General features: G+C 39.5%; 1 protein-coding gene across 5 annotated transcripts in view; it reads right to left on the reverse strand.

The window, feature by feature from the left end:
• Nucleotides 1-329: 329 nt before the first annotated feature.
• lsamp (limbic system associated membrane protein) overlaps nt 330-26,207 on the reverse strand; it is a 678,342-nt gene continuing 652,464 nt past the window's right edge. For 4 of the 5 annotated variants that reach the window (XM_079674361.1, XM_079674360.1, XM_079674362.1 and 1 more), the window contains 4 exons: nt 14,460-14,591; nt 12,982-13,102; nt 6,525-6,673; nt 330-4,100 (listed from right to left, as the gene is read on the reverse strand). In XM_079674361.1, coding sequence (XP_079530487.1) covers nt 4,003-4,100; nt 6,525-6,673; nt 12,982-13,102; nt 14,460-14,591 — 500 coding nt within the window. In that variant the 3' untranslated portion in view covers nt 330-4,002. The remainder of the gene's footprint in view (nt 4,101-6,524; nt 6,674-12,981; nt 13,103-14,459; nt 14,592-26,207) is intronic. The other variant, XM_079674359.1, reaches the window with a different exon arrangement.

Here is a 26,207-nt window from a genome sequence, read left to right on the forward strand (position 1 = left end):
TAGTTGGTTAATATCTAACAAATATGTAAACAAAGATGTGCTTCATCTGAGATCCAGCTCAAAATAAGATTCATTGACTTAGCAAGATAATGCATTGTCTAAAAACAAGACCCGATATCTCACTGCAGTGTTACCGCTGAAGTTATTATGTCTTATAGAAAGTGTAACGACATATTCTGACTAGATATTAGACAAGATTTCAAGTTTTTGTAGTGCATTCCTCTTACCGTTCATCTATTGCACAACAAACTGAAAGTGGAAAACCTCTTGCTGACGAGCTGCGTCTCAATTCTCACACTTTCTGAGGATAAAATGTCTTCAAGAGAGAATACCATAATACATATATTATTTTATTTGCATGTTACATGGTGATAAACACAATTGTACCGTTAAGATTCTGGGTGTCTCAAGCTATCTCCCAAAAAAAGGTTACTTGCCCCGACATGTCAAGTCACATTCAAATACAGAACATTAAATTCAAACAACTTTATTTTGTGTTATGAACATTTTTCTCATAATTATACCTTTTATTACATGTCTTTTTTTTAAGAAACTCACTGCAATCACCTTATGCCATAATAAAGTAAGGTAAAACGGAAACAACAAAACAAATGGGACATTGGTGTGTCATAATCCATGATTGAATCTTCATTTCCCACGACAGGGGAGAAGGGAGGTACAAATGTAATAGTGACATTGGCTTTTTAAATCTTTAAATGCTAGGTTGTATAAACACCATCTGATGGATTTGCTGATTGTACAACATTCTGGTGTAGAAACATCACACTGTATATAAACACAGAGGAGGATAATAAAATAAAATATAAATTATAATAGAAGGTCACTACTGTAACCATAGCTCAACGGAAAGTAGAGCGTTAGCTGTTGAGCACACTCGTCATGTATCTCATGCCTCATTTAGTAAGTTTATAATATTAACCAGAATCAGAATCATAGCACACACGCGCACAAACACAAGCCAGTTTTGTACAGTGAAGCGAAGGCAATGTTTAGAGGCAATGCTCAATAGTAAAGTATAGCTGTATCTTCAGTAGATATCCAGGTCTGTCTACATGGGGTTGGTGCTGTGTCCATAGGCTGGCTGTTGGTTTCTACGAGCAACAGAAGATAATTATTACTTTTTCCTTTCTGATTTACGGATAAGACAGAGCTTCATGGCTTTTACATGCTTGGTCTTAGTATCAGTTAGTGCTTATTGGCTGCTTTTAACCTGCATTGGACACACTTGAAAATCACCTGAATGGGGAAAACGTTTTAAAAATGACTGTTAATATGCTGTTTCGTCTTTTAAAATAAGATTTCTCGTCCCATCATGAATTCCAAGCAGGTTAAAAATAAATGCCAAGCATAATTTTAAGAAACTTGACCTTGCTCTGGTAGTCTGTCAGGCTCTCATCCATCAAAAATAATCACATTTCAGTTTGTCTGAGATTCTGCCAAAGGCCATCCTTGCTCTGCCCTGAGGTTTGTCTTTATATGACACATAGCAAGACAGATATAGACATGTAGCACAGACCACTCTCGTGCAAGCTGATCATGATAATCTATTTTCACCACAGCTTCCAGATCATCCACTTCTTACTTCAGTTAAGACAAAGCTGTGGCTGACAAACTTGCATCCTCAAGTCAACAAGTAGTAAGAGTCTGCAGAAATACCACTGTAGTAGAAAAGTGAATCCACTTAAAAGTGGAAACACCAGAGTTGTTCAGTCATAGAAAATCAATAAAAAAAACATGTCGGATGATGACAGAAAAAAAACAGCTTTCTAATCACTTCCTAGACTGACACATCTGATTGTAAGATTGTTTGTGTTTTGACTGATAGAGGTGAAGACATTTTGTTATACTTATAAATGCTTCAACTTTGATTTGAGATGTGGCCTTTATCAGTTTCTGTTCAGCCCACATGAAAATCAGACTGGATCAGATGGCATTACCAACACTACACAGTCACACAGCCATGGCTTCAGAAGCATTTACAATCAAAAACAATGGGGACAATTTCTTTAATGTATGACAAGAATGACATTAATTACATGTGTGTTTTACAGTACTAGTGCTATCTCGGCTTGGTTGTTAGAAGAGCGGAGAGGAGCTGGAGTTCATAAGCTTCATGTCACCTCGCAGTAGGGCAAAAATAAATGGCAAAAAGAAGGCAGCTAATAGTGCGCCATTTTCAGCTTTTTCTTGTCTCCCCTAAAATAATCACACTGCTTGAAAGGTCTTCTTCTTTTATAAAATATTGATACATTTATCAATTTGTGTTCATTAAGAAATAAAGTCAGTGGCGAGGTGTGATGACAAAACGTATTGTAGGACATGTGATATAATGTTGTTATTTTGTTAAAGATGCCCATCATCACAGTGACCTTGGTGGCCATTGAGCTTGATAAGCATTTGTTTTCTGATTCTCAATACTTGGTGATCCATTTCCTTTTAGCCAGCACTTGTTTCATCTCAAGGTAGGTACAATAATAACTGCACAAAACTATCTTCTTTTTATGCTTTTAAAAAAAAAAAACCTGATCTTTTTATAATTGGCTTCAGTTCACATGAAAGAACAGGGTTGCCTAGAAGTTATTTATCCTCAACAAACTGCTTCCCTATTCAGAAACATGGACACATAGAATTAGCCTTTTCATATAATATAAGGACATTGGATTCAAGTATATATATATATACACAACTAAAATGAATGAGGTAAAGACAGAAAAAATAATCTCAATATCAATATATTATGCATTTTTTCTGTATCATTTCATATTAAAACACGCATACTTCTTTGAAAGAGAAAAACGAAAACGTAAGTCATTCATTGGTGTCATACATTACTATCCAAATCTCAGCAGTATAGAAGAATGATCCTAAAACTTGTAAGCTAAACGAAATCATTGTGTGTGGTACAGCATGCAGCCTGCTGAGGAGCTGAGAGAAACTGCAGAAGAAGGTTGGCGGTCAAAAAACAATGTTGTTTTTTTGTTCTATTGTTACAGTGGTGCACTAAGTTGTCTATCATAGAGAAATACAAAATTGTACTATGTACAGTACGCATCATTATAACCTACTGTGTTTCTTTTCTTGCTGCAAAAGACAAGAGAAATACTTTTGGAATAAAGGCGAGGAGTTGCAAAAAACACTGAATGAAGATGTAGGTTACTATTATAAACGAGTTTCCTCCGTTTTGTACCTCACATTGTTTAGCTCAGTAGGATCAAGACAATTCTATTCACTGCATCCTCGACCCAAGTGACAGCTGCGTCTAGAAACAACGTCATTGGGGGGGGTCAACAGGCTGATGCTCTGTCTATTTCTACGCATACAGACTTTAATCTCAAGCTCTAACGCCAGAACAGAATCAGCTGCAGTATTCTCTTTTAGATTCTGTATGTGTTAGTTTCAAATCTATATAGTTTATGGATATTTGGCAGGTACTTTGCATGTTGTTCATTAATGCACTGGTTAAACACTCGGTTAAATCTACAATTTAAGTTAACATAATTCATCTATGGGACTAAGGAGGAATATACCTTTTGTCTTCAGTACTTCTCGAGACAAATGATTGTTAGCATCCCTGTGAGCGGGTGCCTCTGCTTGAAAAAAAAAAAACTAATCTCAAACCTGGCCAGACCCTAAAGACAAGATATAGCAGAAAAGAAAGGACATACTATTTAAAAACAACAAAGCAATTATTTAAAAGAGCACTGTTTGCTTGTTCTGCCCTTCATTTCATCGTTTTTTTTGTTGTTCTTCTAACATTTTATTCATAACCCATTGTTTTTTGTTTTATCTGTAAGCAGTGCTCGGGAGCACGTAAGGTTTTTGTATCATAATGCAAACAGTCTGGGGGGGGGGGGGGGGGGGGGAGGGGGCGTAAAAGTAGGTAATAAGGTAGCAATAAGGATGTCGGTGAGTTGGAGACGAGGAGGAAGAGGACGAAGGAAGGCCAGTAGGGGGCACAAGAGGAAGAGGAGGGTAGCGGTATTAACACTTGAAGAAAAGGCAGGCGAAGCAGGCCAACAGGAGCCACAGTGATTTAGATACAGAGGCAGAGCCGTTGATATCGCGACCTGTCCCGGGTCCTGAAGAGAAAGAGAGAGAGAGAGAGAGAGAGAGAGAGAGAGAGAGAGAGAGAGAGAGAGAGAGAGAGAGAGAGCGAGCGAGAGAGAGAGAGAGAGACAGAGATCATTTAACATACATACATACTGTTATCATCACATTGATCTTGTTTCTATTGCCATCATAATTGATATTGGGTCGATAATATCCATCAGGTAAGTTGTATTCTTTCTTTTCCTTCACTTTAAATGACATAATATAGTTAATATGATTGTTACTGTTTCATTACCTTGTTCAATGTGCTTTGGCAATACTGTGTTTGCAAAATGGTTATGCCGATAAAGCTTATTTGAATGGATATCTATAGAGTTTTTACATATAGATATTTTTGAGGGCACTGTAGAAGAGACTCCCAGAAACTACTTTTGGAGTCAAACAACTGAGTAATATCACACCCAAATTAATGATTCTGATGCTTTAATAAAGTACATACATACATATTCAAATGTGCACTTCTTCTGACCCAGGGACTACTGAGGACCTCTCACTACTTTGAGAGGTGTTTGGTGACATCTTGTGGTCATTGTGTGCTATTGCCTCCTTTGCTGTAAAAATCACTGAAGCCCAACTTATGCCACAGACAGCAGAGCAGAAGAGGCGGAGGGAACGTTTAAGGTGGCCATAAAAGCTCAACACACTCCCACTTAGAAAAACACATACGAAGAGACAAAAGATTGGCAAATGAGGAAGCATGCTCCAAAAACACAAAGCACATTATGTGCGTGGTTTGTTTGGTTATTTGAGTTTGATATCTTTATTTGCAGTGCTCCCTTTTTATTCAAGGTTGTCTATTGTCAATTATATCAAATTGTATGTCTTTCTATTAGTCTTTCTTTGAATATAACATTTCAAATTGCATTGTTGAAAGTCAAACTGTGGTTGAACTGATCCTTAAAGCCACCCTTTCAGCATGTTGCACTCCTGGTCAAAAGCCAATCAGTTATGTCGCAGCAGATGTTTTGGATTTAAAAGCTCTGTGTCATCTGGCCTGCCTCTGAGGGCTGGGACACAGCGGCTTAGCGGAGTGCAGTAGCCATCAGAAGATTATAAAACAGCAGCAGGTATTGCAGATGCTGCAGGAAAACGTATATTTCATAGTTTCTCTGCTTTCAAGCCACAAGCCACATGAAATATATGGCGATGTTTCCAGAATGTTTATGCTGCAGCCGTTAGTGTGACAAATGAAGAGGAAAACATGTCCAACTAACTCAAACCAGAGCTTTGCTGGTGAAACACCTGCTGCAACAGCCCTGATTGGGCGATGTAGCCAGAACTCAAACATGCCTCAAAGCTTGATCCTGTGGAGCAAAAACCTGAAATATGTGTTCAAGGTGTGTTGAACAAATAGTTCTGCATTTCAAAAAACAGCATGGAAAATACCGTTTTATAATGGTCAGGTCTTGGTGCCAAATCATGAAGGATAATCACTTGACTCTCTAGCTCTATTGAGATTTTTTGGCATCAATTGTTTAGTCTGAGCTCCTCCAACATAGTAATTCATTTAGTACTGATTTCAATCAGAATAGCTCGGATAAACTCCCAGCAACAATAGAGCTACTGGCTGACTGGTGAACATATTCCAATATCCAGCAGAGCCATCCAAAGGGCAAAAAGCAACTGCAATGCTTCATAAATATTTCTAAAATGTACCTGATTACAGCAGTTAAATCTGCATTTGTACTTTTGTTCTTTTATCTATTGACATTTTGATTTAAACTAATACAATAGCACACTAACATTAGCGACTATGGAACAATATAAAGACCCTCTAGTGGAACGTTTTCTCCACTCCGCAAAGCAAAGGTTCATTTTGAGTTATTTTCCAGCTGAACCAACAGTTATGAAGATATACAAAAACCTTTGTGAACCATTTTGGGGAACATAGATTTGGTTTGTCTGAGTATTTACTACTTCGAGTTTGCTTATATTCTTTGGACGTTGCCTTACTTTGACCCAAAGTAAATGTCACATTCCCTCTCAGCTTACCCTGTTTGCCAAGTGCCGAAAAATTACTATGCAGAATTATTTACATTTTGGCTCATACACGCTTCCAATTGTTCAGCTCATGCAGAGAAGCTTGAATAAAAGTACCGAAAACCAAGGTGAGTTTTTCTCCCTGCTGATTTTCAATAATTTAATGGGGAAGTTAATATAATTTACATTTTAAAGTTATTCAATCTCACCTTGAAACCCACAATGATTAACATTTGGTTTGGTGAAGAGATTATACTGCAGTTGTGTTTATTTCTGCTCAATAGGCTAATTATACAATTCCAGGATGTGCCATGATTGAATTTGTAAATGTATTTACCACTAAAGAAACAAGAATCTCCTTTTTTGTATTCAGGTTTTAGGCTATATCAATTCACATTAGTATTTATACTCACTATAGAGGAAGAGACTGGCATTCTGGACGCCCAGCCGATTCGAGGCCACACAGGTATAGTTCCCATAATCCTCTTCAGTGACGTTGGCAATCATGAGAATAGTAGTCGTGCCAAGAATCTGGATATTAATGCCTTGGGCATTGGACAGCCTGGAGGGGAGAGACAAACAGCAGTGAGGACATTTCAAGTAAATTACAAATTAATGAAAATCAGAGGACTTAAGGCCAGATGGGAGTTGGTGACATTTTGGACAAAATATTAGAGTCTGCAGTGTCTGTGCAAGGGAAGGAGCCGTGAGACTTCATTAGAGCTTAATTAACCAATAAAATATGCAGATATTTTTTCTACTTTGAATACACACTTTGAATACACACTTTGAATTTAGAACAAAAATCCTGCTGGCTTAAAAATAAACGAGATGTCACAGCCACTGCAGTGTCTGTCCCTTGTGTTCTCTTCAAAGCAGCAACCTCCAGGTCTAAAAAGTGAAGCCAAAAGCAGGATCATTGTTATCCCGTAGGAAAGATTATTATGCTGGTGTATGTTTTCATGTCATTTCAGGAGTCTTAATGCCCGCCAAACTTCTGTCAACACTATTAACCTTGACGGAGCACATGGCTACAATCAGCTAACAACCCACGGCCTAACCTTTCTAACCCTACTCTAACCTTTCTCTAACCTTACTTGCAGAATGTTGTGTTTTTGTTACCTCACATAATGCTCGCTTGTTCCTTTGCTTCAGGAGTCCTCTTCTCTCGCCTGCCTGCTTGCCATCTCGTTCCCTCTGCTTCCTCTTCTGCTGCCCTGACCTGCCTCTCTCCACCCCCCCGCCGCTTCCTGCCGTTCTCCAGCCATTCACTCACCTAATTCATCTACTGCTTCAGTAACTCCTTCAATGAAACTTCATTGACTTCCTGCTATGTGTTCATGTTTGGTTCCACCTAACGATGGGGAATTAGCCCTTCAGCAACAAAGCACTTTGTATGACCTGGCTGACATGGTTCAGCTGTTTTCTGACTGGGGTCTTACACCGTACGCACACATTAAATATATTTATTTGAATCTGTTCAAATCAGTTAATGACACTTTCATTGTGTCAACACATTTATTATAATTTTTTATTGTAAACCTGATGTAGTTTATTACATTTTAATCTCACAGTTTCCGACAATACTGTGAAGTACACGTTTAAAATAGCTACATCAACGCTTACAGAAGACCTTTTACATTAAATCTATTTTTGTAACAATTTCAATTTTATATGAAATTATATTATTAAGAGTAGTTTGACTTTAGTGCTAGCAATCACTTTGCAATAGCAGTGTCACTGAACTATCTTAGAGTAGGCGTTGAGATTGTCAGAGAAACATCTTTCATTAAATTGTTGACATTTGATCCTCGACCTTTCAAATACTGTATGTGTTTAGCAAAGATGTTCTCTTAATATTGAGTTTGCAAAAATGTAACCGGGGAAACGTGTCGGTGTGGATATTAACAGTTTTATTTCTATAATGTTTATTGTTGCCATCAAACAAACAGGATCACTGTTTTGATGAACGATTAGTATGCTGCCGAAGTCTTTTCATGCACTTTTAAGAGTCTTTATGACCACCAAACTTCTGCCAATTAATGATGTCCTCCTTGAACCCCTTTCAGCACAAATTAATCAATAGAATGTGCTGACTCAGACGGTTTACCTCGTTGATGAACTGCTCCCTACACCATCATGGGCAAATACAACTCTTTTAATAAGACGGTGCATTTAATGGATTCTGCTTGTACTGGGCTGATTGAGGCCTTTCGTATCATGAAGGAGGTGAAGTTCATTTAAGGCGCATCAACTTAATCCTGCTTAAGTCTGGATAATGTAGTAATCGGAATTGGAGCGGGGGAGCTGGAAGTTTGTGCTGACACACGCTTGGCTGATAGGAAGTATTAACATAAACAGCAAAATGCACATCATGGCACAGCACAATTTGGCTCAGTGGGGAGTTTGGACTTGATAAATGTGTTGAGGTCCTTTCCATAGGGACATCTTGGGGACGGTGTGTGTGTGTGTGTGTGTGTGTGTGTGTGTGTGTGTGTGTGTGTGTGTGTGTGTGTGTGTGTGTGTGTGTGTGTGAGAGAGCAACACAGCGAGAGCTAAGGAAGGGCAAGTGCAGCAGCAGTGTCTCCACTTCATCTTAAGGCAATCGCCCCTCCCACGATAAGGCCAGCTGCAGATATATTCTCCAGCCTGTCTTCATGAGAGGTGACTGAACTATTAAAAAGGTCTGGCTGCCCGCAGAGCATGCTGAAAGATCCAGATATTACACAGCACACACAGCGCTGAAAGCAAACACCTATTTTTACTCAAGATTACAGCGAATGATTGTTACGCAGCAGCCGGGGAATAAATCGCCCTGCACAGGTCAAACTCCTCTGTTTCCACAGTGAAGGTTGCAGGCTTGTTTGGTTTTCTTTGCACACATGCTGCTAGTTAAAATACCCAGCAGCAGAGAAGTGCAGTGGAAATAACAGGAAAATGGATCTCTGGCCATAAAAGTGTCTCTTTTTCGATTCTATTTTTTGAACTCATCATTCCTGAGACCCAATTTCAACTTTTAACGCGTTTGGCACACACATATCTGCAGCCGGCAACTTCTCTCACACTTTGATATCATGTTTATCCTGAAATATGCCTGTGTCCCTGCCAGCTTCACCTGGCACAATAGACTGGAACACATTACCTATTCAAATTGGCAGACTCGTGCACTTCCAACTTTTTTGGAGTGATGTTTTCATCATAACTGTATAGATGTTGATGTTTATCCTCGCAGGCAGAGGGCAGCAGTGCTCTGGTGGATATCTCCAGTGATCACTTCTTGATGCGCGGAGTCACTTACATTAAACCCTAGATTGAAATGATTTGACCTCTCTATTTGGCAGGAGGCAGTGTGTGCGCAGAGCTGTTGTTCGCAGGGCCGGTAGAGAAGAGAGACCAGAGCAAATCATAAGATGGACAGATTTGATTCTGTAGCGTGTGGGAGCATCTAAAGTAGGTTATCACTGCCACAGAAAGTGACAGGCCTGTTATGATTCAAGGCCAATGATAAATGAAATCAAGTAGAAGCTCCTGCTGAGACTTGTCGCCCAGAGATGATTGAAAGTGGTTTGGTGTCTGTGACAGCTCTGTATCAGCTGACAAAACAACACACATATCTGTCTATCATGTGAGCTAACATCTCACGTCGGATTTTCTCATGTTATAAACATGGCTGCACCAAGAGCAAGGGCAGCCTACGTCAAAAGATGCTTAAGTAGATAGAAAGGGCAGCATTCTACAAACACAATACCAAAGATTTAGGAACATACTTAATGAAACGGGACACTATTTCCTCTGGGATCCATCAGATTTGTAGCTTCTTCTTTAGGTTTACCAGTACAGAACCATTTGAAAGAAGATTGAAGGGGGAGGTAATTTACCGTTTGATCTTAATTCCTTGATGGACCAGCAGTGAGAAGAGACAAATTGAGCAGGTAGGGTCATGACAGCCAGGTATTGATACTTTTCTTTTATGAACTTTTGGCCAGCTTCTTTCAGATTATGATGTATCAGTTTCCACTGCGGCTAATTGGGTGTCTAGCGCCACGGAGACTCTCAGATTAAGGTGAAGCCGGAGATGTTGTGAAGCAATGAATCATTTATCTTTAAGTGGATGAGTTACGCTTCATCAGCTGAGGACGTCCATGTTGTCACGAGGATATTGATACTGACAGAGGATGGATATTCTGAAGGTTTGGTGACTCAACACTTGTCAGAGACGGAGAGAGAAGCAAGCTGTACAGCCCAGGATGTGTTCAATTGCTGCCAAGCATTTTGTTTGAGCTCTGGATTGTTTACTCCTTCAGTTTGGTTTGTTTGGGCAGGTGATAGCGATGCCTTTCAAACTTGGCACTAGATTACTAGAGCAAAAAAACGTGTGCTTCACTCCAAGAGAGCTGATGTGTAAATTGTTTGAAGCAACAACCAAGAGGAAAGTCTCGATGTAGGGTTTGATTTCAAATGTGTAGGGTTGTCACTAGGGCTGATCAATTAATCGTATTTTAACCGCAATTACGATTATGGCTTGCAACGATTACGAAAACAATGTAATCGAAATTAAACAAATATTTTTTTATTATTATTATTAATTTTTTTTTTTTAAATGATTTTTGTTTTGTTTTTGTTTTTCAGTTGAATTATACTTAAAGTTCAGGTTAATCAACTTTTTTCCAATGAATTGATGTTTTCAAACTAAATGGATAATCGTTTTTAATAATCGTGATATCAATTATTGACCTAAATAATCGAGATTATGATTTTTGCCATAATCAAGAAGCCCTAATTGTCACACTATACATTTAAAATGAACTCTACTCTACTTGGTGTGTAGAACAGTTTTAATACTAATATACTTGCCAACATGAAAAAAACAAAATACATAATGGGGGATTGACACAATGACACTGTGCAGAGGGAAATCCTGCATCTGAAGGGTATGGGTAATTAAAAGCAACATGACAGTCTAGTTTGTTTTGCTATTAAAGAAAGGGATAAAAGAAGGATTAATTCAACATGGTACCAAAGCTAATCAGGAAGCCTGTAGACAAATATAGAAATCATCAAAGTACAATGTGCGTGCTGAAATAATGAAAGAGGGGAACATCCAAATACATCAGCTCTAAAGAAATTCCCTGTGTCCTCACTTCTCATGTGTGAGCACGGCGAGAAGAAAACGGTAAATTGTTTAGATTCCTTCACTGCCTACATGTGTGATAACCCATGCAGTTGTCAGGGTGTCCATTGATAACCTGTGTGTTGATGAGGTTAAACTGATTAAAAGGGAACACATCGCAGGAGCAAGACCTCAACAGTCAGGTAAATAAGATACAACACGCTGCAATGCATTAGCTTCGATTCTCGGGAAGAGACTATGAAATTAACTAGCCAAGCAAGGATAAATGATATTATTATGCTGCATTAACAGCATCATCCAAGGAGAAAGTGCAATAACACTTTCCACTGGAGCAGCAGAAGAAGGGCGAGCTGTAAACAGGCGCATAGCCAAAATCCTCAAGGGGAAAAAACAACTGAGATAGATGGCAGTTGGAAACAACAGATAATGCAAAAATAATTCAACGACAATAAATCTTTCTTTGCAAGCAGTGGTGTGATAGGCCCATTACTTTAGAGACCTGTATCTGTGATCACACTGCTGACATGCCTCCAATATTCTCCCCCTGATCTTCAGGAGACTTTCACTTGCTGAAGTAAGTTGAGGAGTGAAATTGCAGATCATGATGCTCTCATGGGCAATTTCCTTATCATTGGCTGTTATTTCCTATTCATGCACCTCTGTTCACACCTGACTCAGGTGGCGAGTTTGCTGCAGAGGATACATTATTTTGGTTTACAAAATGATAAGGGATGAAATGGAGGGGCTGGGTTATCAATGCCTCTAAATCTCATTTCAGTCTTCAAGAGTGTTCCAGACACATGCATGGCACTTAAATGCTCCACTTCCCAATGAACAACTGTGTCTCGGCACACCATTTGTGATATATCAGGAGACAACGAGGGGAGGCTGATTTCCAATTCGGTTGAATTACTTGTGGAACGAGAAAAGGGTTATGGCGATTTTCAGTGACTCCAGTATCAAAATCTCGTGAAAATGTTCATATAATTCTCTTCTCAGAAACAGAATCACAGATTCCACTGCTGTCTCATGCAGTTATGTTTAATTAGCGATGGAATAACAGCGTAGCGAGTGATTAAGTGGGTGATTATTCATTATCAAACCACACAGATGATCTCATCAAATTATCATTGGGATGTGACAAAGGGACCATTGGGAAGACAGATTTGCCAAAGGGATCAAAGCCATCCATTAAAAACAACCGAGTAGAATGATACGGAGCATGCCTGGCACATACAGTATATACATATTATAAAGTGATGACATCATTTGGGAGATGAGGAGAAAAGTACTCTATTCAACGTTTAGTTTACATCTGGACCCAGGTAATGTAAGTTTTATACTAGACAGTACATTAATCACCAAATACTTGCAAAGGGAACAATGCTGAATACAGTTTTTGATTTAGAAAGCCATTCATTGTGCTCACAGCATCCTCTTACGTCATGGTCATGCCTAACATTCTGGTTATTTAGCCTAATTTTTTTATCTGTAACGAAAGCATGTTTATCGCTCAATGTAATGGCCATAGAATGATGTTGACATTTAAATTGGTTCACTACAAGCCTCGCTTTCACCAAAGAAAAATGCTGTGTGTTTTTGTTTTCATGCTAATCAGATCTTGAAAAGTCCCACACTGTTAAATAAAGTATTTAGATACGACCATGTATCATGCATGCAGCTCTGTGTACATAATGATTACATTGATGTGGGGTGTTCGAAGGTGTGTAAAGTTTTACCTTTTTTCGTCTCTGTACCATTCGAATTCTGGCGTGGGCACAGCCGTGGCGTCACATTGCAGCGTCCCCATACGACCCACTGGAGTCTCTGAGCTCTGGGTTTTCTTTATTGTTGGAGGGTCTGCAGAGCCACACAAAGTTGGGTTTCATTTTAAAACCAAAATCAACATCATGTTCCCACATCAACTTCCATTTTCTGTACCTTCTCACCATTTACATTTCCAGTAAATACACTGGAGCTGTTGTGTTGTAAATAAGATTAATATGACACAGTTCTTTAAGCGTTGATGATCTGTTAACTGATCAGTTTTCTTGCCAGCGGATCTCAAAGAGACAACACTCAACAGCAACTCACTGTGCCCTCACTTTTGGATTCATGTCATCTGGGTGTTTAAACTTTAATCAAAGTTATTCACAGCTCCCTAGAAACGTAATATCTTCCCTTGTAAAACTCCCACAGTATTCGAGGAGCTAGGACGTTTCCTTCTTCTAAAATGCATTTCAATGAGACGTGATTACAGCATTTTCTGTTTCCTTCAATTCCTGCAGATTTAATTAAAAGTCCCAGTCAAACAGTTGTAACGGCACATTTTGTCATTAGTTTATTTTCTCTCCTCATCAGAGCCCATAGAAAAGTTGGAAAAGTTAAATCTGCCTGCACATTTTTATTTTGTATTTTCATGTCATAGGTCTTAAAATCATGATAAAAAAATCTACTTCAGATGCCTGTTAGATGCCAACAGTGCAAATCTCACTTTATTAAATAACATTACAATCTAGAATGTTTATCAACGATATTTTAATGTAAAGTTACAATTTTAGAATGTTATATAATTAACATTACTGCTATAATTATCATAATTGTTGATGATTTATATAAACACTAAAAAAGAACAACCATAAATAAGTCGATGTGGATATATATCTGTTTTACATTTAGGATGAAATATGAAATATTTATATACATCTACAATATATAATTTTTTCAGGAACAAATTGGGCAGCAAGGCAGACGTGATTTGTTCGGATCAAAGAAAATTCTATATATTGGTTTGTATCTCATAAGGTGTTTATCAATCCAACGCATGCATTACACCCGTCAGATCTAACATGGACCCCTGACACGATGCAGTTAGGTGATCTTGTTTTGAAAGGCTAAGTGTCTCTTGAATGATGAAGGTATGTGAGAATCACCATGAACACGGCAGTTGCAATCAAAGCTGGAGATCTTTTCCCTTCAACTTACATTCATCTTGAGAAGAGTGAAGGGCGCTCCAAAACTTTCAAGATAGAGCCATCACCTCTCCGCCACACTCTACTCCCCATCTTTTCATTGAATAAATCCAGCTTTGACCTCAATATGGTTTTATCTGTTAACTTTATGATCTTGTGAAAATTCTGACATGAAACGTGGAGAGCATAATAATCATTGTTCGGTATTGCCAACAGAAATCGATGCAGTGTGTGCGGTTACTTACAGTTGACAACCACATTGACGTATTTGACATCAGGTGTGGCAACGTCATTGCTGGCCTTGCATTCATAACGACCCGCTTGGTTTCGCATGATACCTATAATGTCCAGGTATTCTTCTCCATCCAATGGCTCTGCTGCAGAGGGTTGGGAAGAGAAGAGAAGAAGGGTTAGAGAGAGACAAAAGGAAAAGGAAAACAGTTGGTAAAAAGGAGAGAGGAAAGGAAAGGAAGTGGGATAAAGACAAATGGACAAAAATGTCCTTATATTTATCCCACTGACTCTTAACCACCATTATCTATTACTTGAAATAGCAGCGCACAGCAACATTTCCTAATTCAAATCACTAAGCAGTATACATGAGAATACTCTGCTGTATTCTATGTTTATTAAGAATTAGTTGTTCACATTTATCTTTCAGATGTTTTATATTTTGACAGATGTATGTTTAATATCACTCCTTCTGCTATAGAAACTGATCATTCATTTAATTGCATTCAGGAAATGACAAATAAGAATATATGCTTTTCTATTTTTACGCCTTTTAAACTAGGCATACAATCAGACGCTGTTCAACAAAGCAGTCGGTTTGAAAATGTCTGAAGCTTTTAAGCCCATTGAGTCTTTCTTTTAATTAAGGGCTAAATAAAAAAAGGCAGCAATTTGAACTACATCGTCCTTCCATACTCATATTACCCACATTAATTCAAACTCATAGTCAGGTCATGCTGGGACTGAGACTGAATGACTTCAATAGCTCCAAAACTGAGAGCCCATTTAATATTCAACAATTTGTTAAGCTGACTTTTAAAAGTTGTTTATCTGAGAGTTTCAATTAACAGAGGTATCTGCAAATGTCAGACAAATCATCTGAACTTAATGGAAAAAAAAACACAGAGACTATCAGACTAATTCTTTAATGAGCAATCCAGCTAATTAGCCATGTAAAGAACACAGCGTCCGGGTGTCTCATTAGGAAATACCTGCAACGACTATTAAAGATATATGAGTGAGCCAGGACTGGAAAATAGCATTATTTTTAGTTGCTGCCATATTTATTATATTTATTCCACCTAATCTCTTTGATGCAACTGAAAGCTATGGTGGAAAGACCTTGAGATATCATTATTTGTAATACGACACATCATTTATTTGGTAGATGTGTGACATTATTGGAAATCTTTGTTATAATGAATGCTGTATATGATAATACCACGCGTTGATACACAATACAATAATGCACACAATACAATCAAACATCCTACGTACATTTTGACCTGATGAAAATTGTAATTACATAATATGGAATCATTTACTTGTATCCAGTAAATGCCAACAGTGCAAATATCATGATATTTCTATGAAAGATACAATGATCTGCCCTGAATGTAGGAGGGAGTCCCCTCGGGCAGGGGTTCTCAAACTTTTGGTTTATTACATGTCACTTGTGAGACGCTTTTATCCAAAGCGACTCACATACTCAATACTGTGGGCAATCCCCACAGGAGCAATTTGGGGTGAAGTGTCTTACCCAGGGACACAACGACATGCTGACTGCAGTGGAGTTTGAACCTGTGACCCCCTGATCTCAACACCAAGGCTCTATCCACTGCGCCACATGCCCCCCACTGCGGACCACTTTTTATTATCAAAGATTTTCGCGGACCACCTCATATGCAAACCGTAAAAATAAGTACATATATAAACGTAGTGCCAGATTCCAAGATTGACGGCGAAGATTAGCTGGTTTTAGGCTCTCGTTAGCCAGTGTCTCGCAGCAGAGAACGCATACTGGCAAATGCTCATCTTCAGTGCCTGTGTAGGTAAATCCCAGTTACAAGTAGTTCCCATTGTATTTTCTCTCAATCTTCCCTTTCTTTCTTTTTTTCTGCGGAATCTGGCTTGTAGATGCCTCCGACTCACTCTCATTATCTTTATTAACGGTAAGGTTAACCTCTTTTCTCTTCAGAGAACCTGATGCTAGCCACCAATCCATGTTTATGGTTTTTCACGCGCACACGTAACCATGGGTAACCATTGGTGAAATGAAGTGTTGTCCATAATTAACAATAACAAATATCTGCGTTTTAACACTACGTTTATATATGTACTTATTTTTACAGTTTGCATGTGAGGTGGTCCACCTGCAGTACCCTCGCGGACCAGTGGTCCGCAGACCATAGTTTGAGAACTGCTGCCCTAGGACAAAGCAAATGTAATAACTATCAATAAAATAAACTGTTTCTTCCCTTAATCTAAAAAATATGGAACCCTGGCGGATCTCTGGGCTGAAAGGGGAAAAACTCAGGGTTTGAAACAACATTAAATGTCAGTAGTCTCAATTATGTGCAAGTTCATGTTCTGAGAGAAGGCTGCAAGCTTTGTGAAACCCAAGCGCCGCGACCTGAGAAATGAACCACCAACTTCAGAGACTCTGACATACAGCAGGAGGTGAGTCAAATAAAAGCTGGGCTATTATGAAGACAAAAATATTTAAAAAACAGTGCCGTTCCAAGCCGTAAAGCCCACAAAAACTGCAAGTAGCAACAAAACATCAGCCTGGCTTTGATACAGGGTTTCTATCCTGTATCAAAGCCAAACTACCTACAGACCTGAGTCCGGCGTTTGAAAAAGAAAGAGAAAACCTTAATGATCCAAATCAAGTGCATAATGGAGATAGAGGTCAGCTCATACAGTATTATTTCACTTTGATTGGATGATCAGTGGGATCATGATCAAAGTCTAAAGAAGATCATATCCAGCTCTCCCTGGACAAACTGCCAGAGTAAAGTGATATGATAGAAAATCTGTTGCCATGGAAATTCTATTGAAGCTCAATCTCCTCTTGTTTTTTTTCGCAGAATACATAGAGAGAGAAAATTAGGTGACGGCGAAGATCAAAGAATAGAGAAGAGAGAAGAGAGGAGAATTCAAATGAGAGATGAGAGGAAACTCAAAGCAATTAACTGTCAGTAATCTCACCTGGTGTGTTTAGAGAGCAGCTCAATTATAAAGGATAAATGGAACATAATGTATTGTCTAAAGAAACAATTAATTACATTTCATGCATCTTTGTCTGTGCCCACAGCTTCCTGCACTTGAAGTGTGTGCTTCACGTTATCTGTTAAATGAAGCGTAATGACGATAGATTGGTTAATCTAGTCTCGAGGGAATTTATTAGAGTGATCACGTTATTATGTGTGATTGTATGTGTGAGGAGACACAATGTCTCTATGGTGAGTAGTATGACATGTGCATGCATGAACTGGGATGAAGACACAATTAATTTAAAGGAATTCAGGAAGAACTGAAAGCAGGGTGACTAGTTCAAAATGTGTTAGAAAAGTTCCATATATCCTGGCATTACAGTTTACTTTATCATCACAATTATATGGCAATCTGGAAAGAGAGGGAGAGTGGGAGACAGAAAGGAAATAGTAGATTAAGTAAGGGACGGACAAGGAGTGAGTGTCATTTCTTTAGACACATTGAATGTCTGAGTTGAAGATGTTGAGCAGATATCACCTGTGCAAGCTTTCTCAGTTTTCATGTTTAACATTAAACATAAAGTACAGCTGATACACATTTTGAATGTACTTTGTTACTAAACAATCTTAGACAAATTAAAAGTCAGCAGGTTTCATCCTCTGGGACCACATTAAAGTCATCACCTGCATGCAGATCAGAGTTCGAGTCCCTGCCAAACAGAAGTATGTTTGTGGCACACTTTTTGATTATATGTTGCATGTATTTTTTGTTCATGTATATTTGTAGGAGTGTGGGGAGGGGGGCAACTGTCAGAAGCATCAATGGGTTTCCGAATGAGGTGCTCAGAGGGAATAGTTGGCAGAACGTGGATTTTCTAATCTAAATGAAAAACATTTACTGGGATAGAAAGACATTTGTGGCCGCAGAAATGGTTCTGGACCTCTGTGGAGTTTTATTAGACAAAGCGACCCCATGAAAAAATATGGATACAAGCTCTTCCCTCTGAGTATGAATGCTTCACTGTGTGCCACCACTGGGATGCAGCTATCCTTAGGCAATGAAGAGTCATCATTTGTTCCAATTTTGTGCCTGTGATATTTTTATTTCAAGAGGTATCCACATTTTGGCTGAATATCTCCTTTTTAGAATGGAGGTATTCAGACAAATGTTTACCAAAACCACAAAACCGCATAAACGAAATAACCTTTGCTATGATTACAGGGGATTTTTTGTTATAAAAAAAGTAATTGTTTTTGTGTTGAAAAGTTATACCTTCAATGTTTGTGATTGAAATGCTGTGAATGGAAAAATAAATGGAAAAGTATGACTTACAGGAAAACATTTGCGAACAAATTATACACTAAGCTACATTACAGCTGTTTTCAGCTAAATGAAGCACGTCAGCCAGCTTGTCTCTGTTTTCATTCACATTTGAAAGCTCGTAAAAGGAGTTGCAAAACAAGAAAACAAAGTCTATAAAAGAAATATAGTGAATAGCACATGGGCATTGGCGGCATGTCAATACAAAAAAATGAATAAATGAAAATAATTCCCTTTTAACGCACCTTTCACACCTTCTTGGACACCAACACACCCAAAGTGCCATTCACTGATTTGCCAAGCAGCCTGGCACTTTCCATGATGGAAAGACAGTGCATATAATTGCAGTCTTTTCCAAAAGATTATACTGCAGTGTTGAAAGCCCTACGGCCTTTGGGATATGCATGAGCAAGCTTTTGTAAGCAAGTTGGGAAAAGTTAAGGGGCCTGGAAGAAGTACACTTCTACAAATGCCTTCTGGATAGTGATTTGCATTGCACTGGCAATTGTACGATTGTGTGAACAACAAGTTTTCCATGTAAATTAAAAATACACTATAGGAGTGAGGGACACAAATGGGATGGAAGTACCAACACACATTGTTTGGGTCCGAGCTTGCACAAACGCCCCCAACCCCCAGAGAACAACTATGAGAAAGAGAGAGAGAGGGAGGTGCAGAGGGATGTGAATCTAAAAACAGCAACTTCAGCTGCCAACTGGATGGCGCTCATTTGCATATCCTCATGCATCATTCATCAGCATCACTTTTCCACAGTGCAAAACATTACATTTATTTTGCAAATGTTAATTTATGTTAAGCAGTTGATTTGAGAAACTTCAGAGTTTAGTAGCATTAAAGACCCTGCGACATTTATTTTTCTTTGAGTGTGACAGTATGTTTACCGGTGTCTGTATGCGTGGACACACCCAGCACACCCAGCACCTTTAACTTTGTGTGTGTGTGTGTGTGTGTGTGTGTGTGTGTGTGTGTGTGTGTGTGTGTGTGTGTGTATGTGTGTGTGTGTGTGTGTGTGTGTGTGTGTGTGTGTGTGTTTGAGTTTGAGTCTGTATGTATTTGTTTGGATAGTTGGTATTGGCTTTATCTAACAATTGTATGGTATTCGGGTCTTTGGGATCCGTTTTCATTAATTAGCTAAAGAAAAATGATATGATAAATTATTTTTTCAAACCCACACTCAATGGCCTTGGCTCATTTTCTGTGAAGAACATGTATCAGAACACATTTTCAATGACCACCCACTGTACACCCCCCTACACATTTACATACAGGGTGTTCGGTTCCTATGCACCTGTCTGGGCCTTCTGTGTGTGTGTGTGTGTGTGTGTGTGTGTGTGTGTGTGTGTGTGTGTGTGTGTGTGTGTGTGTGTGTGTGTGTGTGTGTGTGAGACTTTTGTGTTTCTGCCCCTGCCATTCCCGCACATGGTTGCAACATTGTTGATAAAGTCAAGCACCCACACCTGTCTGCTCTCACCTTCCCGCATTATGTTTTGCGGGAACCAATCTTTATTTGTTTCACACTCTACCCCAGCTGCAAATTTGGGGCAGGCCCATAGACTGGCAGGACACAATAAATTAAAACTTCGCCAGTTTGGGTCCTTATCCTAACTGATCAAGATGGCCAAAAGATTCTCTGCTCAGAGGGCCTTGCAAATGATTCTGGAAGAGAGAGAACCAGATGATGATGTAAAGGAAGAGGAAGAGGCTTCAGAATGTGAGGTTCACATTTCTGAGAATTCTGAGTCTGACAGTGACTTTGAAGAAGAGGATGAGATTGAGCATCAGCTAAAGACAAGCCACAGGACCAGCCGGTCAGCGGGCAAAAACACAAGTAGCACTTTTATTCATTAATGTGATCTAACAAATGTAAAAGGCACATATTAACCATGTATGCTGTTTATATTGCTTGTAATTGAGATGAAGTAAACATCTGTTGAGTATTTTAACATAAAAAAGTTTGATTGTGTTAAATTGAAGCCCAAAAATGCAGCGGGTCCACCAGACCCACAAACACTGGGTTAAATAATGGGTCAACATCTATTTACAGCCTTGTGTGGTGTTCATATTTTTGTTACTCAGCCAGTGTTTGTGGGTCTGGTGGACCCGCTGCATTTTTGGGCTTCAATTTAACACAATCAAACTTTTTTATGTTAAAATACTCAGAGTAACTATATTCATAAACAAATTCCTCCTGGAGATATGGAGAGAATGGAAAGATGGCTGAGCTTAGAAAATCAATATTATTGATTTATATACTTGTAAACCCACTCATGATTCTGTGTGTTCCCAAACCAAAAACCATCTACAGGGCTCAGAAAACAGTAGATATCTTAAGGGTAATATATAAGGAACACCTCACTTTTCTAATGCTTTGGGAGATACTTTTGCAAATCAGAATTAACAAAGCAATTCCAATTAGGCTCCCGTTCTTACAGTCTGGCACATACGTATGTTACATCGCCTCGGGAATCTCAACTTAAGTCTTGAAAACTACCTAGCCAATTAGAGCAGACGGAACTTTGTGAGAAAGAAAGTATAAAAAAAGAATTCAACTGAAAAAGAGCATAATATGTGCCCTTTTCAGGTTCATATTTGTATTTTATGCCTTTACTCTAAATTTCCATGCTTTAAAGTTCTAAAAGGTCTTTATTTCTCTCATACTGCCAAAAAGCAGCACCTATTTTCACTCTCTGACCAGTCTGCTCCGATTGGTTAACTGGCCGGCACCGTTATGATTGGTCCATCGCTTATAGATGTATAGCCTGTCATGTACAATGTGTTGGAGCTATAGCTAAAAGAGGCGTGAGTTTAACATAGTGATGTCACTATGTTACGTAAGTAAACAAAGGAGTCCAATTGAGGCTCTTCGGGAAAGGGGGGGAGGAGGGAAAAACCCCAACATGAATAACAGGGCCTCTTTAAAGGAATGCCAGACTCAAAGTTAAAATGCATGTTATTACAATGTGTCAGGAATATATTATAAATGACACATTCATTTTGCAACAATAATCATTAAATCCCTTTACAACCCAAAATGTCATGAATACTGTGTTATGAAAGCACCAACAGTATCCTTGTGAGACTACTCAGGTTAATGTGCTCTTTTATTGGCTCCATTGCAAGGTCTTATTACACTTGGCAGCAATTCTCTTTATCTGAAAAGGAATCCCACATTAACAATATTTTTTGTCGGTAGTCTGAGGACATAAGGAGAACTTCCACTTCTATTCACAAGCCATTTGCCGCCACTGCTGCTGTCGATGCAGAAATAACACAGGTGTTGGAGCCAAAAACAAGAAGGCTGTTTATTTGCCGCTTCTTGAGCCGAAGAAATGATACGCACAGTGGAGCAGTGCAGCCGTCTGTTTTTCTCAACGCTGTCAGTCCTCTCTCTATCTCATTTTCCCACGATGTACTTTTTCTTGTTCGACTACACACATGCCTTTGTTGTTCTTTGAGGCTACTTCTGTGTGGTTTCTCCCAGTGTGGCCACACATTGTGCGGCGCTGTATATCATTGTTTGTCCAATCTGAGTCTGAGGCCTTCAAAGAAGATTAATTGCCGATAAAAACAGAATAGGGTTTAGTGATTGAATTCCCATGAAGGGGTTTGGTTGTCCACTTGGCTGATAAACAGATCCAGCCTATTGTTGTGCAAAGACTTCTCATTACTGTCTGGATGGATTCAATGGGCTTGTGTTTGCCATGGGAGAAGAGGCTTTGTGTTAAGCAATGATAACAAGGTCGGTCATAGACTATCCCTGTTTACCTCTTATTCCCTGTTTTTCTCCATTACTTTCTCTGTCAATCACACACCAACACATGTGTGCATGCAAAGACAAACTAATAGCATTATTCATGCGATCTTCATGGAATAAACGTATCATTTTGTAGGCCTTGAACTGTAAGGCATTTGGGATTAATGTTGTCAGACAGTGCGCATACAGATAGAAGATCTTAGTGTGTGTGTGTGTGTGTTTGGTGTTTGAATATGATTGAAGAAATGTGAGGCCAGTAGGGCCAAGGCTCGACGCTCGTCATGTGCACTCATCACTCCATACGACCATGACACTATCATTTTAATATAGTTACTGAATGTATCACCTGCATAATCACCTCTACTTCGCTTGCTACTTGTAAAAAGATATCTCCATTTTTCTGCACTCTAACTGACAGATGAGACATTTAACTTAACAAGATCCTCTTGTTACACTCCATGGGTTAAAGCTCCCACACACATATGTTTAAAATGAAACGAGAAAAAAATGTGTTGTAAGCCAAATGTCATGGCAATTAGCAATTTGCATTAATGTAGTTTCTTTCTATTATACTTTTTATATTCTAATGAGATGTGTCAAAGCCTTTTCATCAGGAGCTTTCAGAACAGCTTAAGACATGCTTTATTTGAGTAGATTGTACAACACTACTGGAATATGGCATATATTTGCAGTCTAACACATCAATCTCACTGTGATCTCTTAGGTTAAGCTCTAATGAGACCATAGCATATTTAAACTTTGTTTATAAGCGTTTGTTAAATCTATCTACTCATTTATTCTCTGTCACCTGTCAGTACAATGGAGCTGCTCAGTATACGACCAAATTATTTAATACCTCAATACATAAAGTGTCAAATCAAGAGTAGACTTCTCTTTCAGGCTACTGCCTCCCTGAAGGGCTGTGACGCGGGGCCCAGAAAAAGAGCTTACGGACTGAACAAAAAAGTGCTGAGTTTCTGTACAGTTCTGGCTTTAAACAAGTGTGGGCTCCAGCGTTCAGCCAGCCCAGCGGTGGCTGCACCTAATGAGTCTGGGCAGACACAGGGAAAGCTGTGCTCATGATGCTCTGTGCACGGTGTGACAGTGGACTGATTTCAGAGCAGCTGCTGATGATGCTGATTGTAAACAAACGAGGGAACAGTGACAGTCAGCAGATCTGAGACCTGCTGAGAGACGGATGAGCAGCTGTCTTCTCCTGTTTCCCAATGTGCTGGTAATCAAGTGATTGTGAATACACACCCACACACACACACACACACACACACACACACACACACACACACACACACACACACACACACACACACACACACACACACACACACACACACACACACACACACACACACACACACACACACACACACACACACACACACACACACACACATGCACACATGCACACATGCACACAGCTGGAGACACGTAGGTTGACCTGTGTTGCTCTGAGAAGGCCCTGTCACTACCTTACACTTCCTTCCCATAATCAGCAGGCTTGTCAGCTACTCGCTGTCAAGCTTGCACTCAATGATTTGTGTATATGTGTGTGTGTACATGTGTGTGATAGCTCCAGCCTAATCTTCTCACACACTGCTACTGCACTGGAGTATCAGTACTGAGGCCCCTATGTATCTGCACTCTTTCTGGCTCCACTACCTCCTGGGGGTCAAATATATATGTGTGTGTGGGGACATATTGTACTTTTTAGCTACCTGCCTCCCCCTAGACAGCGAGATGAGGTGCAGAAGGACAATTGAAGTGACTGTCATACTCTGCCGAAGGAAGAGATGGGAGGATGATGGAAAGAGGAGGAGACAATGAGAGTGAAAATGGGGGAGAGGAAGAAGGAAAGTGACAGCTGAAGATGGATGGACAAAGAGTGGCAGAGAGGAACAGTGAGAGAGTTTTCCAGACAGTGCTGGAAAGACTTTCTCAAGCTCGGACTTGGAGTAAGGGACGTCACAGAGCCGAAGAGTGATGTTAAGGGCACTCAGCATCAAACCTCTTAATGGCTGCCATGCCAAGCACTATTATAAAAGGGTTATGAGTTCAATATTCAGCCGGATCATATAGCACAGGAGTGTCGGCTGCGTTCCAAATCAATTCGTTTGGACAGATGTCTTTGTTGCAATGAAGCCGTTGTGATGGATTCATAGCCTGCCATTTACAGTTGGCTGAAGCTATTATCCAGAACACCTTCAGGGTGTTCAGGCTCAAGGACACTGTGACAGTAAACATGACTTCTGTTCTTATAGGTAATAGGTGTTGAGAAAGTTTAGTACACAATTTGCATCAGTGTGTCCATTCAGCCACCAGTGTGCTGCTTCATAAATACAAGGACATTGTCTGCCTAACATTTCAATTATTAGCGTCCTAATAATTTTATAGCAGGCTCCTCAGAAGTCCAGATGTGTGTGTCTTTGCTTGAGTGGATCTCGGGTTCGCTACTGTTCCCCTTCGTGCAATGCTAAATGACTGCCAAAGCCTATTACACCAGAGAGGTGAAAGGATCTTGAATGCATAATTGAACATTAATTAACTGCTGGAGTTTCAAAAATGAATGATAAGAATGATTGAACATCCAATGAAACTGTCCATTTGCATGCTTAAACACTGTTCTGTTCTTTCTCTCCTCTCCTACCTGCCTCTGCTGTCATTTCACTTTTTTCTTTTCCTCTCTCTGCTCCCTTCCCTGAGGGCAGTTCTTCCCCTGTTTTTAGCCCTGCATGGTTACTCAATGTGTCATGAAAAACCAGAGGCAGCCATGTATTTTTCATACTTGTCTGAACGCTATTTTGGTGGTCTGACTGACAGTGTTCCCTTGTTTGACCAGCGGCTCTGTTTCCCCCCCTCATCATGCACGATGGGGCGCTACAATTCTCCCAACCTCCCACCACCTAAACGCTCCACTTCAAAAAAACTGAAGTGGTCTCAAGCTGGGAATCAGCCAGCTAAAGAGATCAACATCAACACGCTTGCAGTTTGCACATACATGTCGCACAGTCACTAGAGGTTTTGTGCACACATACTTTACCATTATGTTCTTTCACGCTCACAATCTGCATTTTTTTTACAGTTATATTTGATCTATTTTCTTCTCCCCATCCCGCTGAATATCCCTTCACCTCTCCCCTCGTCTTTGCCCGGCATGCTCTATTGATCATTTGCCTCACAAGTCCATGCAATATGAGCTTTACAGTCAACATTCACAGCAGTGCCCATACAGAAGGTGGACAAACAGTGTTTTGATTAAAGGCACACTGGATAATGTGCTCAAAGCGTTGCCAACTCTCTCACACAGGTAGAACAGTCTCTCACTGCCTCTGCGAACACAATCTGTAATGACTGTCGCTGCCTCACATCTTCAAAGTCTCCTTCGCTACTTTCAAGGGTTGTCAAAGGATCCTATTTAATGAGGTAGCCATTTAATGAGACATGAATGTGGTGATTTTGTTTGTTCTGATTTTCACTAGTAATTGAATAGGGCAGATATCAGTAGATGTATTTACACATGCTATGCATACGGTGAAAGTGTGAAGTTAATAGCAACATGTCATCTCGTAATGAATGACACTGATAAGGGGAATCTAGATTAAAACCATAATGCTTATTGATTATTATTATTATGAATATTTTTGTTGAACATATA

Source organism: Notothenia rossii (genome assembly GCF_949606895.1).
Source record: "Notothenia rossii genome assembly, chromosome: 4".
Classification (NCBI taxonomy): Eukaryota; Metazoa; Chordata; class Actinopteri; order Perciformes; family Nototheniidae; genus Notothenia; species Notothenia rossii.